Source organism: Mytilus galloprovincialis, chromosome 1 (genome assembly GCF_965363235.1).
Source record: "Mytilus galloprovincialis chromosome 1, xbMytGall1.hap1.1, whole genome shotgun sequence".
NCBI lineage: Eukaryota > Metazoa > Mollusca > Bivalvia > Mytilida > Mytilidae > Mytilus > Mytilus galloprovincialis.
The window spans coordinates 48474435-48490465 of record NC_134838.1 but is presented as its reverse complement, the minus strand read 5'-3'; the positions used below and the strand labels follow the sequence as shown (position 1 = coordinate 48490465).

At 31.8% G+C, this 16031-nt stretch overlaps 1 protein-coding gene across 2 annotated transcripts in view; it reads left to right on the top strand.

Annotated features, from left to right (window-relative positions):
- LOC143076714 (phospholipid-transporting ATPase ABCA3-like) overlaps positions 1 to 15586 on the top strand; it is a 49128-nt gene extending 33542 nt beyond the window's left edge. For both annotated transcript variants that reach the window (XM_076252567.1, XM_076252557.1), the window contains exons 9-19: positions 215 to 344; positions 575 to 729; positions 1645 to 1800; positions 2626 to 2836; positions 3213 to 3462; positions 4389 to 4657; positions 5538 to 6542; positions 7465 to 7662; positions 8887 to 9598; positions 11674 to 11844; positions 12079 to 15586. In XM_076252567.1, the coding sequence (XP_076108682.1) occupies positions 215 to 344; positions 575 to 729; positions 1645 to 1800; positions 2626 to 2836; positions 3213 to 3462; positions 4389 to 4657; positions 5538 to 6542; positions 7465 to 7662; positions 8887 to 9598; positions 11674 to 11844; positions 12079 to 12532 (3711 nt within the window). In that variant the 3' untranslated portion in view covers positions 12533 to 15586. The remainder of the gene's footprint in view (positions 1 to 214; positions 345 to 574; positions 730 to 1644; positions 1801 to 2625; positions 2837 to 3212; positions 3463 to 4388; positions 4658 to 5537; positions 6543 to 7464; positions 7663 to 8886; positions 9599 to 11673; positions 11845 to 12078) is intronic.
- Positions 15587 to 16031: the final 445 nt, after the last annotated feature.

The following is a 16031-nucleotide window of genomic DNA, read 5'->3' as shown; positions in this document are numbered from 1 at the left end:
GTTCATTAAGTTGAACATAACCGTGTGCTTTGATATTTTACTTAGATATCGACAGAAAATTACATTCCTGATAATAAACTGTGTACAAATTACTCGCTTCAAAGTCCCTAATTTTTCCTTTGAAATGTCCTTTCTGTGTGTGTTTATATATCGATCGTTATTTTTTTTCTATTGATTTATGAAATTTATGAAAATTCCAACGAAACATTTTCAGGTCTATGGAAAGGGGAAGAAAAAAAAGGTTGCTGTTGAAAATACCACTCTCAATGTGTTTGAAGGTCAGATAACAGTACTTCTAGGTCATAATGGTGCAGGAAAAACAACAACTATGTCTATGTTAACTGGTGAGTGAACTATTGAATAAGGTTTACCTTTTGGAAATCTGAGATTTAAGCTCTCCACAAATTGTACTGTATCAGAATGTTTGATCTAAATTAAATTACTATATTCTGGTTATCTAAATAAAAGCTGAGTTAATTGAAAGCATAATGCCTTTTCCGTTTGCATTCTACCAGTTCCACAAGCTATTACTTTCATTCATGTGAAAGTAACAAGATTTTTTCTCTTCTTTCAGGCTTTATACCACCAACAAGAGGAACAGCTAAAATAAATTCCTATGATATAAGAAAGGACATGACGAATGTTAGACGTAGCCTGGGTCTATGTCCACAGCACAACATACTCTTTGATACGCTCACAGTTAAGGAGCATTTGATTTTTTACTCAAAGGTAACCTATGCATGACGTTTTTTTGCGTTTTTGTCTTTACTATGTCATCTTTATTTAGTTTATGGAAAGACTATATATATTTAAAAGAAAGAGTACATGTTCGTCCGACAGGGTTCATCTCACCTTGATTAAATTCAGGTTGTAATGGCATTTTCCAGATACTGTAAACAGTGTATCGTGAATATGAAATGATTGTAAGGTGTACCTGTAGTCTGGAATGGTTCATCTGACCATGCTCTCATTTTCATGTTCATTAGACAAACGTTTAGTTTTCAAGGTTACATTCGATTTACAGATACTAGAAGCAAACACGTGTATCAAAAAACCATTCCGCTTTGATCAAAAAGCAAATATGTGTATCCAAATCTATTCTGCGTTTTTGCTTTATAAAATAACTAGTTACTTAAAATAACACAAGTAATTATGGTTTTAAGATAACATTCATTATTAGAAATTTAAAATATGTAAAATTGTTTTGAAAATGAACAATGTAAGATAAGTGGTCGAGTTCAATAGATTGTTGATATCGTGATTTTGTATTTTATGAATATTTTTATATTTTACCCTCTCGTGCTATGCTTTTTGAAATATATCATAAACACATGACCATTAGATAGTTTTGTAAAACCGTTTAAGTTAGGGGCAACAGTAGATTTTGCCATTTGATTAGGGACAATTTCCTGTCTGAATTTTCCTATGAGTATTCTTGTGATTTTACAATTTTACTGACGTTCGTATCTCGTGATACATTTTGAATATACAAAACAAGATAAAGAGAAACAGGGAATTGCATGTATTTTAAATGGAGTCCTACCATACACCTTGACAGCATAAGGTCATATATGTCATTAACATTTTTACCTCAGTAGTTGAACCTCTCTGTTTATATCAATACATATATTTTGATAATTACAGATGAAGGGCTGTCCAAGTAACCAAATTTCAAAGGAAGTGGACGAAATGGTAAAAATAATTGGTCTGGAACAGAAGTTAAACAGATATTCAATGACATTATCTGGTGGCCAGAAACGAAAGTTATCAGTTGGAATCGCATTGATAGCAGGCTCAAAGGTAGGAACCTTGTCTAAACAACCACTTTACAAGCATGGGTTAGAAATACATAGCAATTACATTGAAACTATTGCAAACTCCCTTCCCCACAATTGATTGCTTTACCATATACGTGGAAAATCAAATTCCCAATGCGGGACATTGTGTTGTAAATTAATATGCAATACCCTCATAATGCTTGATCGTTAAATTATTATTGAAGTTAGACCATCAAATTTTAAAGAAAAATCGGATATATAATTTGTAAAAAGACAAACTTTATTTGGAACAATAAACATAACACACAGTAAGTTATATTAACTCTTTCGATTATTTGTGTTTAAATAAAGGCAACAGTAGTTTACCGCTGTTCAAAAGTAATAAATTTATGTAGAGAAAACAAAACCGGCTTTGGCTTTACAGGCAACAGTACTAGAATACCGCTGTTCAAAAGTCATAAATCGATTGGAGAAAACAAATCCAGGGTTCAGACTTAGACCGAGGAAACACTTCAACTATAAAAGGAAAACAATGAAATAACAGAACACAGTGCAGCAAAAAACAAAAAATAATGCAACATACATAACGAACTATTATAAAAAAAACTGTCACATTCCTGACTTGGTACAGGACATTTTAAGAAAAATAGTGGGTTGAACTTGATTTTGTGCTAGCCTATAATATCCTTCATTTGCTTAATGGGATTATCCAGATTCACTGCTTTATATTAAATAAAAAACTATTAGATATTATTATTTCCTTTGGTGTAAAAAGATACGTTAATGTGAACTGCAAGTTACTAAATGTATCTGCTGCGCTATAAAATAGTAATGTGTATATTGCTAGTTTGTAATGCTTGATGAACCTACATCTGGTATGGATCCAGCAGCTAGAAGACAAACGTGGGATGTCCTACAGAAGTTTAGAAAAGATAGAACACTGGTTCTCACAACACATTTTATGGACGAAGCTGATCTTCTTGGAGATAGGATCGCTATAATGGCTGATGGTGTAGTGAAGTGCTGTGGAACTTCACATTTTCTCAAGAAGAAATATGGTACGTTAAAGTAGCAGCCGTTTTGAACAGATTTTACAGCAGCATTTGTACTGCAGAATTTCATATACAGAAATGATAATTCAGTGGGTTTGTTTTATTTACAAACACATCATATTTATTTATCGTTCTATTTCAATAGAATGCTATGCATTAATTTCAATATTCTATAAAAGGCTTTTTTCATGTGATATTTGTGTTTGTCGATTTTAGATTAACAAGAATGCATGAGTTGTTATCACAAACAAACCCAACTCGTATTTAAAAGAATCAGAAAAAAAGGAAGTAAGTTTCTTTCAGATCAGACAATGTCGCAAACGCTTAAGCTGCTAACGAAATATCATGCCTTATTATATGCATTTTTTGTTTGTATTTATAGGTGCAGGATACCACCTTGTGATGGTAAAGAATCAGTCTTGTAACGTTAGTACAGTCACACAACTTATCCAATCTCACATACGTACTGCAACGCTAGAAAGTAATATTAGTGCAGAACTATCATACTTGCTTCCATTTGATGAGTCGAGCAAATTTGAGGACCTGTTTAAGGATGTTGAGGCAAAGAAAAGTCAACTTGGGTTAACAAGTTTTGGAACTACTGCTACTACTATGGAAGAAGTCTTTCTTAAGTAAGTGTGAAAGTAACTCTTAAGGACATCGACAAAACTACTGGACTAAGTAACGTAAAGTTTATTTTCAAGTGTTTGAATAGTACTAGGTAAACGAAACCGAACATAATGAAAAAAGATAAAAACGAAAACAGAAATCCCAGAAAATGTTTTAGAAAAATCGAAACAGGGTGTTGAAAGGGTGAGCTTTTCAATATATATATACACTTCCTGAACCAATCAATGTCATGTGAAGTCCAGGTGGAGGTAAATCTGATGTGGTTTATAAGAGTCAGTGATATATGATCTATGATGATAAAACATGTAAAAGTTGCCTTTGTCAAGTATATTGATTTAATAAGAATTAAAACAACCTTTGAACGGATTTTGCTTAACTTGTATATAAAATTTACATTATAAATCCAAATGCGGGCTAAAAAGAAAAAGAACAATGTTTGAATTATGAATTTTCTTCTAATGGAAAGATTTCTCTAATTTAGAATCAATTCATACAAATGTCCCAAGACATATCGTTACTGCAACAGACAATCTCTTTTACTATGAATTAAGCCAGGTCTCAGAGGAGTTAGGTCACAGGGTGTCTTTATGTTACAAGAGAACAAAATAAGTCGAAGTCCCGTAACTCTTTCACAACTTCAAATTTCTTTTCGGCCCTTGGTGGCCAAGTGGTCTAATTAGTTCATCTATAGTCAACTCTGCCGTTGTCAGTTCTAACCCCGTAAATGACTTGTTCATTGAACTCCAATTGTAGGATTATTAGTTTTCCTGCTGAATGTGTGCTGAATTCTCGGGGCATTCCGACTTCCTCCCCAATAAAAAACTGGCATCAATATAATCGGCATTAGTGCTGAAATAAGCGTTTAGCAACACAAATTATCAAGTCAATACAATTTTTCTAAAACCACTGCTTCTTCATTCTTTTAAAGGGTTGGTGCATCTGCTACTGATGACGACGAAAAGGATCAAAACGGTGAAGCAAATGTTCTTTATCAAAATCAAGCTTTTGCGCATGACGAGAAAAGACCAATGAGTGATATTAGTGCAATTGTTGATACAAAGAATGTTCCACCACTCGCAAGTAAAATGAATGGCGATTCAACAGAGAAACGATCAAGTTTTAATGAAACGCCACCATTACCCAATATAAATGGACAGACTAAATCCAACAATGTAACGCAAAATGGAACGTATAATGGTACGTATAGAATATGAATATCTTGATGAAATTATTCAAGTAATGAAACCATGAGATAATTAGAAGTTGATAAGGGAGACCATTAGTTAGACACCAAAAAAGACAAAGCAATACCAATCAAATACTACTTCGTAAGGCATACAGTGATTTTTTTCTAAAGAATAGTTTTGTCATATAATCTATTTTTTGTGTTTTTGAACTACTCGAATAGTTGTTAAAATAATATTTAGTGCAAAATGTCGGTATGTTTAATTTATAGAATGGTTCATATAGATGAGCTACACATATGCTGTCCAATAGGAGTTGCCAAAATTAAACCCTTCGCAGCACCACATTCTCTAAATGGCATAAAATCAATCAAATTCAAAGAAATATTTTCATTGTATTGTCATAACGGTATTATGTAATCGGTATTATATTATCGCAGTGATAGAATCAGTGATGTTTTTATATATATATATATATATATATATATATATGCCACTTAGACCTGTTGATTTTGATAATGTATTTATTAAGTATTTTACTAAATTTTCTATTCACTGTCATTACTTAATTGAATTAAGCAGATAATATTATTTACTAGTAATGAAAATACTTCATATAAAAAAGTAAAATCACCAAATTACTGAACTCCGAGGAAAATTCAATCAATTCAATCAAATGGCATAATCAAAAGCTCAAACACATCAAACGAAAGGACAACAACTGTCACATTTCTGACTTGGTAAAGACAATTTATAGAAACGTTAAATTTTAGTAATTTGACTTGATCGATCAATTATTAATGATACGTCATTCAGAACTTCATATAGTTAAATATCAAAGAATATATTTACGTCAAATTACATCATAATGTTTCCTTAATTATTTTTTGCAGCATTTAATGAGAATATCAAGAAGAATGGTGGATTTTCCTTGACAATGCAGCAGTTTTATGGAATGTTTGTAAAGAAAATGATTCAAACATGGAGAAACCGTGTGGTAACCTTAGTGCAACTGATAATGCCGGTTCTTTTCACTATCTTTGGATTGCTCGTCGTGGAATCGTCACCGGGTAATACCGCGGATCCTGCTTTAGCTTTGGAGTTATCTTCTTTTGGTTCTGGTTTAACAGCTATTTGGGATGATGGCACCTTACCTGCAGCTGCTGAAGCCGGCATTGCCAATCAATATAGAAATGCCATTACTAGCAGCGGTAATACCGCTTTAGATGCCGGCGCTCCATCCAATATCAGTACATACCTAATGGATAAAGCGGGTAGCGTGGGATTATCAACATTCAACACAAAATATATGATAGGCGCTTACCTTGCAACAAGTAACAGTTGGATAGCATATTTTAATGGCGAGCCTTTCCACGCACCTGCAATTTCTTTAGCATATATGATGGATGCAATTTTCAAATACGCTATGAACAGTGATACATATTCTATCAAAACAACAAACTCGCCTTTTAAACTTACAGTAGACGAGAATGAACGGGCTAACTTCTTTACATATATTGGAACAGCCTTTTCACTTGCTTTTCAGATTATGTTCGGAATGGCGTTTTTGACAGCCACTTTTATCATTTTCCTAATCAAAGAACGATCATCTGGAGCAAAGCATATCCAGAAAGTTAGCGGAGTTAGCTCTTTTGCTTTCTGGGCATCAAATTTTCTATGGGATTTGATCAATTATCTTATTCCAGTTCTGCTGATATTGATTGTTTTTGCAGCATTTCAAACAGAGGCTTTTGTGGATAACGGTCGCCTAGGGATTGTTTTCCTTATATTTTTATTATATGCCTGGAGTTTCCTTCCATTTACGTATACTTTCAGCTTTTTTTTCTCATCAGCTCCATCTGGAATGGTTGCTATGACTATGCTGAATATCATTATTGGTAAGCAAAGCTTTTAAAAAGAAAAAAAAATATATATACACAAGTCTAAATTGAAAACAACGTTTAAACCTATGATTGCTTTGGATAAAAACCGCAAAGATGGAAAACCAGAAATTTGAGCTGAAAAACTAGTACACCATATCCGGATTTCCTCTTCAGTGATGTTAGGGATCGAAACGGTATTCGGAAGGCCATATAATTTACCTTAATTTAGGATAGACTCTTGAATTTTAAAGAGTCGAAATATGATGAACGAATTACTAGTATATAAACCGGAGGAGAAATATAATACAAGCCCAATCGAAAAAATATAAACAAGTCTAAATTGAAAACAACATTCAAACCTATTATTGCATTGGATAAAAACCGCAGTTTTTATACGTGTGCATCTGAAACGAAATTCGTGGTAGAGGGGTCTAAATACAGCACAAACATCATTTTTCAAAAGACTAAAGAGCTGAAAAAGTATATTTTAACAAAACGCATTGAACTAATATATTTACGAGTTTAATAGTATAAAATGCATATAATTTTTTTATGTCTATGATCAGATTGTTAATTATTGTATCAGATTTCAGCTTACATTTATTGGCTGTTCTGTAATATAGTCTACCAATTTCACAGTGGACAGTTTTTATTTATCCCATACTAGTAGATTAAGCTCACCTTAACGTTTTTTAAACAAAAGATTTGTTTTTGCTTGGTAGTCTTAAGTAAACGACACAGCCCATCATGAATTCAAAAGAAAAAATATCACATCATATGTAGATTAACTTGCAAGTGAACAATTATAAGTACACAAAATCATTATGTAAACTATTATCACGCAAAATCAGAAAGTCTAACCGTTAATGAAAAGACATGGACACTTGTTTTCCTTTTTGATTATGTACTTTTTAATAAAACATCAAAACTATTGCAGGTCTTGCTACACTGATTGCAGTATTTGTCCTCAAAATACCCGGATTCAATACATACAATATTGGTAGTGCCTTAGACCTTGCATTCGCCATATTGTTTCCTAACTACTGCATGGGAACTTCATTAATGAGCATGTATGTCAACTGGGGGTATACCAAAGCATGTACTGAAAGTGGATATCCAGCATCCTGCCAGTCAAGTAAGTCTAGATCTGTTATATATATTTATAATCAGGGGAACGGAAAGTGAACAAAATTTATTATGTATAAATAAATATCTCCTGGCATATGGTAAGTCTACTTGTCTACATTATCACCAGCCTACTAGTCAGCACTTTATTGACTAAAATTACTATAAGTATGGTCTTGATAGAGGATAATAACTTGGAATTTGGGGTTCCCCAACTTGGACTTCATTTGGCCTATTTAACCTTTTGTGTAGACGAAATGCACACATGGTGCATATTATTTTAATCCTAGCACCTATGATGAGTTTATTATGGCCATTGCAAAAAAATTCCAATTGATTTGTTTGGTTCAAATAAATGGTCAATATGTCAAATGTATAAATAAACATATGAAAGGATTCAGCTGATCACGACCTTATTTTTGAAAGTTCGAGTTCTAGGTCAAATTAATTTGTAAAATACACTTATTGCAACTATAACTGATTTACATATGTCACCTGGTCTTGACCATTACTAATGTTCATTACTCATCGTAAATGTTTTCTTCGTTTTCTTGTCTCAACGAATACCTTTATTCCAAGAAACTATGTAATATTGTCGCTAAAAGAAAAAAAACCCGAACACATGGGCTTCTACTCGATGTGCTGTTGCAGCAACCAAAAAAATATTCGGTTATGATTAATTATGTTGTAGATTCTTGTTTCTGAAAAACTAACCTTGTAAAAAAAAAATATATATATGATCTATTAAGAAATGTCACAAAAATTGTGAAAGTCAGCAGCTCCTTAGTTTTAGGAATGCAGAACACGTCCATTTAGACAAATCAAAGAAGAATAACATTTGCAAAAAATGTTTTGAAGCAATTCTCAACAATGTCATTTTAATATAAATAATATAAACAGAAATACCGAACTTCAAGGTAAGTTGAAAAGGAGAAAGTGCATGAAACCTGACCTGACTACATCAGAATAAATTTGAAAGCAACTGTCATGTTCCTAACTTGGTACAGGGATTTGCCGAAGCAATTGTTTATTAGACCTGGTTTTATAGCTAACTTAAACCCTCATACATGTATGACAGTTTGGTTTTTTTTATTGACAAAATTTGGCAATGAGCCGTAACCGATAATAATTGCGATCCAAAATAAAGAGTTGAATGTTTTTATACAAATAAATAATCTGTTTTGTATAACTTATAGCGATTTCAATAACTCGTTTCTTATTGCCCTTCCTACAGGCTGTGATCCGAATGGCGGTGATATATGCTTCCCAAACTCTTCTAACTATCTCGACACTACATATCCAGGAGTTGGTCTTTACATATTGTTCCTAGTTGCACAAGGAGTTGTTTACTTTGCTATTCTGTTTATGATTGAAAATGATGTATTCAGTAAATGCAAATACAAAGTCAACAATGGAAATAGTACATCGGTCTCAGATTTACCATCGGATGAAGCCTCAATTGAAGGAAAACAAGAAGATAATGATGTCGCCGAGGAAAAACATAGAATAAATTCTAATTCTGTCACTCATTTAATGGAAACAGATTCTGTTATTGTTAAGAACCTTACAAAATATTATGGTAGGTTTCATGCAGTCGATGGTATCAGTTTTGGAATTGCACCTAACGAATGTTTTGGACTGTTGGGACAAAATGGTGCCGGAAAAACCTCAACATTCAAAATGTTGACCGGGGATGTTCCGCTTACGAAGGGTAATGCCTTTATGAATAAATATGATATAAAACAACATATGAGACAAGTTCAACAAAATCTTGGTTACTGTCCTCAGTTTGATGCCCTTATTGATCAGATGACTGGAAGGGAAACTTTGTATATGTATGCTCGGCTGCGTGGAGTTCAAGAGAACCAAATCAAAGGTGTGGTTAATGATATAATGGACGTGATGATGTTGACAAAGTATGCAGATCGGGAGTGTGGAACTTACAGGTAAGTGTATTAGTATATTAACAATAATACGAAAACTGCTTCACCAAATTAATTCAGATTAGGAAAACCAAATACATTGCAAAATATGTACAAAATTCGATTATTTTCAGGTAAATTAAGTTTTGGCCTTTTCCGTTGTTTTCTTTGGAAATTAATTAAATTAATTGTTACACTTTCTCAGAAGACGTACTTCAGATATCCATTTATTGATTAAAATTCTAAACAATAGAGACAACACATATTTCTAACTTTGAGTTTTCAAATTATTTTATATATGAATTAATTTTTACAATTATCGGTAAGTCACAAAAATGTGCTTTTTCAATATCTAAAACTAACCTGTAAAGCCAAAGTAATATTATGTTGTTGCTTCAGAGCTTTATATATAAAACTAAATACTTCTGACGGACGAAGAGTGAAATAATCCATATTTTCCATACAGATGCTTAAGGATTTAGGTTTCCGTCTAGCATTTGTCAGTTGTCAAGTTGTCCTTGACCTGATTGCAACGATTGAACGACTGCATAGAAACTATAAAAGTTGAATCTCTTGACCTAACCATTTATTTTGAGTAATGTATCTACTATAATTGGTATATATAATTACTGAAAGATATATGTGTATGTCAGATAAGGAAAGTAAGATTCACCTCACCTTGACCTTATTTCATGTTGAGTGATAAATATGTTATTTTGTGTTTATTTTAGTTTCTCAAATACTTTTAAAAAAAAGGTAATTGAGTGAGTACAAGATGTACATTAAGTCCAAAAAGACTGACATAAGCAAACTTTGTGGATAGTTGTCTCATTGGCAATCATACCACATCTTCTTTTTTATATTCGGACTTTATCAACCAACGTAACAAATGGAAAACAAACACCATAATCCTGACTCGGTACTTACATTTTCCGGTGGGTTAAACCTGGTTTGTTTTGTAGGTAGCTACATCCCCACTTGTGTGACAGTTGTTTATAAGTTTATATGACAATAATTGGGATCCAGCAGCCAGAACTGTGTAAACCTACATTATAGACATATAACAAAACTGACTAAAAAATTCAAACAAGCATACTAATAAATCAAACAAAGATTCAAACAAAAAAGTTTTGTAGTTGATAGTAAATTTGGCAAAGACACCAACAATTTCTTTTGGCTAATACATACCTTATATAGTATACTCTTTCTCGATTGAGTATAGCCTAAGTAAAATGTTTTTAAGACAGACAGCTAGATACCATAAATATACTATGTATACACAAGTCAGAGTCTGAGCTTGATTTGCTATATGATATAAAAACTAAACTGACGAAAAAAGGTCATTTGATCAAAATCATAAAATGCAAAAAATACATTTTGCAAATAAAACATTTGACATAAAAGTTCATATTTAATATGAAATAATAATACATAATTAATACGAAATTACATCAACTAATATCATGTCAATTGAATAAATGACAAAGAATAGCAAAGGTGGGGAGAAAAATCTGCCCCATAAATAAACATACATGTTGTATATACATATCTACTTCAAAAGATAACATTAAGGGCGGTATGTGGGTGGGAATTTTAAACAAATTGTTTGATAAGAATCACAAGTTAACACATCAAATGCTGATGATAAAAGGAAGTGACCACAATGCACTCACACGTGAACTCGTGCTGACCAGCAAGATAATTGACCAATAAGAAAGATGATATCCAATCATGCATTGGTCATAAGGGAAATTTCTCTGCACGTGAAAACATGTTATCTAATGTCAACAATTTAGCGTTTAACTAAGTAGGACACTCTGACCCTTTGACCAGACTAGAGACATCATACATTTATAGTACTAATAGCTCACTCTTTTATTTAAGTCGGTTAGTAATAACCAATTAAAACAGAATTATCTTCTCTGCTGTCTTAAATTATTTTATTCTGCTTAATTTTCAATAAGCAAATAAAATTGGTTATCCTGAAAAATTACCTTATTTTTACGGTTCAATTTTATTTTTTTGTGACACGATTTCAACTATTTACACAAACAGATGTGCTGCGTATGTTCAATAACAAATTTTTTTCTTTGTGACAGTGGTGGTAATAAGAGGAAATTAAGTACAGCTATGGCCTTAATTGGGGACCCTCCTTTTATTCTACTCGACGAACCAACGTCTGGAATGGATCCTGGTGCCAGACGACAACTATGGAATGTTCTTTCACAAGTTAGAGCCAGTGGGAGAACCTTAATTCTTACGTCTCACAGGTATGTGTTGAGTCCTTCCTATGCATTCACCATTTTAACTTATAAGGTTTAATATATTTTACGTTTTATTTTCTATTGTGGGTTATATATCAGGCTTTCTGTTTTTGTCATGTACTACCATTATTTATTTACATATAACATATTTTGATGTATGTTATATCTGTTAACATGATATTGGATTTATTTCAGTTCTTTTATGTAAATAGTTAAAAGTATTTCCAATTTATTTTTAAGCATGGAAGAGTGTGATGCCTTATGTACTAAAGTAGTCATCATGGTAAATGGAAAATTTGTTTGTTACGGAAGTCCACAACATTTAAAAAATAAGTTTGGTCATGGCTACACACTTATTTGTCAAATGAGAATGGAAGAAAATGGATTCCATGCTTCTACACAACCACTGAAACAGTTCGTTAAAACAACGTTTCCTAACAGTGAAATATTTGATCATCACCATGGCTACTGTCATTTCCAAATTCCGGATGCAGATATTCCATTGGCTGCGGTATTTAGTGCTATGGAACGTGCAAAGAAAGACTATAATATTGAAGACTATGCTGTTCATCAGACGACACTTGAACAGGTGTTTTTGACATTTACACAGAATCAGATACCACCAAAAGAAGAGAAAAAGAAAGGTTGTTGTTCAAGTGGTAACAGTAGCTCAGCATGTTGTTGTTGTTTATAGAAATTGTTTTTCAGTATGTTTAAAATCAATGGCTTTCTTACATATTTAGATTTCGGATCGTATTTATTTTATGAACGCCTATATTTAAAGATATTGTACGTTTTGCATAGTTTACATGTTTAAGTAAAATATTTTTTTCAACGTTTGAATTATGCTTTTTGAACTATATATATAGCCGCCAAGGCATATATCCATATCAACAGTTTATTCAAATTATTAGGAAGTTTGGTACAATACAACACCTTTTTATTAGGTCAGGGGTGTGATTTCTCATCCCCCCATATAGAATGTAAAGAGATTAAATTGTACTTGGTTTGACGAGTTAAGAAATAATTTACTGTTCAAATTTAGATAGTCATAACTAAACATACCTCTCATTTAGATATCCTGTTGAATTGACATAAACTTAACTCAGTTCCGAAGTAAATTTGTAAAGTGTTTATGTGATTAGTGCTATTCCATGAATTTATATTGTGTTTCCTATGTGATGCCAACCTCCTCAAATATTCTTCTTAAACAACTTGAGATGGTGTGATGCGCTGTGTTCTCTTCTTATTTGACGGAAAGAAAACAAAACATTAATATTTAACTTTATTGATTTCAATTGTTTTTTTTATTAAAATATGTTAAAAATCACCAATGAAAAAAGTTAACAGTTTGTAAGGAATCAGATATGCTCAAAAGCTTATTTTCTAGATCGATAGTGTCCGATGATTTACATAAATTCGCCCCAAGTAGACTGTGATAATGTATATTTTTCCATTTATATGAAATGACATGTCATTATTTATTTTTTCGTGTTATAACTGTTACATGTTGTTATTCACTGTAAATTTTATTTACAAGAAAAATACAGTATGTGATGCCAATCGAAGTAAAAAAGACAATATAATGACCCCAACAATAATACGATGAAAAGACAAATAGCAGACAACACACACTTAGTTTAACTGAAAACCAAAGAATGAGCAGCACGAACCTCACCTAAATGAGGGGGGTAACTTCAGTTGCTCCAAAGGGAAAGCAGATCTTGCCTCATGTATTGCTCAAGTAAAATTGGTGATAGGTCACATAAGATGATGTCATAATCAATGAAATGATAACTTAATTTAAAAAATACCAAGAAAACGCACTCTTACTAGCAAATTATTATAAGAAGATTAAAATTACTGATTATCAAACTTTAATATATAGTAATCATATGTGCATGGTTTTTTTTACAAAAATAGGAAACACATTTGACGAAGACGTTGTTCCGATTTTACAGGTTACAAATTAACATTTAAGAAAATAATTTGTTCGGAGTGAAATGGTTAGTTTCAAAGGGATTCATGTATACGTGCATTCGTTTGAATTTGACTTCATGTCACAAAAATAAACTACACCCTATGTACACTCAAATGTTTAACAGCACTTTTGTTGTACATCAAAGGTAAGCTTTGTACTTGCATATATAATAGAAAAGTACAAGTCAAATGTATCTATTTATTTAGAATGATTGCCACTTGTATTTATTTTTATCTAATTCATGAATCTCATAAAAGAACGCATAATAAATTGATTTTTCAATCTTAGTTTCAATTATTTTGTGAATATTTACATATTTTCTTTTATATGTACTTTTTTTACTTTTTGTACAATTCTATTCAACACACCAGGTTGCATCTTCGCTAGTCAAGGGTTACGATCCACTCCCGTTCTCTTCACCCTTTGCGGATTGAGGTAAAATTTCAGAGACACAAGGTACGGATTTTTATTGTTTGCATTCGAAACTCGCTGCATCCAATCAAAAAGGGCATAAAACATGATCACATGTATATGTAGAAAGTGTTTGTAAACAATTGCCACGTGTTTATTGTGCAACAAGTCTTTACATCCCAAAACATACGACTATATTTAGTGACAACTTGACTGTTTTTAATCAACTAATAGAAGTTCTTGTGTATGTTTCATGCACAAATGCATAAGTATTGACATAAATTTTCATTTCCGGCTTAACCAAGAGTTTAGAATCTAGACGCAACCGTGTTTTTACCTCCAAATTGAAGAGTTCAAGTGCTATCATTGGTCAAGAATAATATATTCGGAATGGGCCTGACTTTAATCTGCCGATTGATGGCGCAACATTGTTATCACAAATGTAGGCTTAATCTGCCAAGGGTAAAGAGAACGGGAGTAGATAGTAACCCTTAGCTAGCAAAGATGACCAGGTTGATGCAGTATACGTTTTCATCAAATAAGCTTTAAATTATAAATCAAAAACTTTGATACAAATGAAGTACAGTATACAACGACTGAAATTTCATGGTTTCATGATTTAAAAATGATGGTAAAAGAGTTGATTTGTTTATATAGTAATTGTTTTTAGATGAAAACAATGTCAAAATCGATATGATTTATACAAAAAGTAATAATTCATTTTTTCGAAAAGAAAAAAAGATTAAAAATAATGTAACTTTCTTTTTAGGAAGTCCATATGAGACAAGTTATATTAGAATAAAACGTTTGGCAAACAAACCCTGTCAGCCTATTTTATGATTTATTTTATTTGATACTATATTATGTTTACCCTTTACTTTACCTCAATTATCATTAACTACATCATCAATAACCTTATGCTACGTGACAATCAATTAAGTATACATGAAATAATGTATGATAAGCATCAAGTAAGTGCTCTTACTCTTTTTTTATATTAATTTGTTTATTAGATAAATGATAAACAAAAAGTTATTTACAAACTTGAACTTAAACGTATGTCTTTTTTTGGAATGTAATTTAAAAACTAAAAAGTTTTTCAATTTTTGCATAACAGTTTTACCTTTTTTGTTAGTTCCAATATATCTTATTTTAAGATATTTGCTTTATATTGTAATATGTCAGTGGCTAAATTTTATGGTTTGATATTTTTAATATTACTATAACAATCTGTGCTAACAACAGTAAATGAACACTCAGTAACACTTTGCTAATTCATGTTCTCTTAGATCTGTATTGTTATGTTTTGTGTATTGTAATGATATGATTGTTTTAATAAAAGTTGTGATACCAGTATTCTGTATTTTCATCAACTTTTTTGGTTTTTAAATGCTTTTTAATGTTACGTTACAATTAGCCCCCTAATGTACAACTTGACCTTCAGTAGATTTAGTTGAATGTCATTTAACACCCTTTTATGTTCGTTTTTGTCATACAGCTTTTAACTGTTTCGAGTTTTACATAAAACATGCTTGTTTTTTCAAATTTTCTTCATTGAGTGCTTCTGGTAAAGTTGATTAACATAAAATTTGAAGTGATGAGGTCTAATTAAAGGCAGATAGGCAATATTTTGAAGCAGTAAAAGACGTTTATTAAAACGTTCTTAATTCTAAATACAAGTAACATTATGTTTCAATTTTCCTGTAATTATTGACGTTTAATAATTTTTTTACTTTTAATTACCTAAATATTGATATCAAGATATTTCATCAAGTTCTCAACACAACTAGACCAATTCATT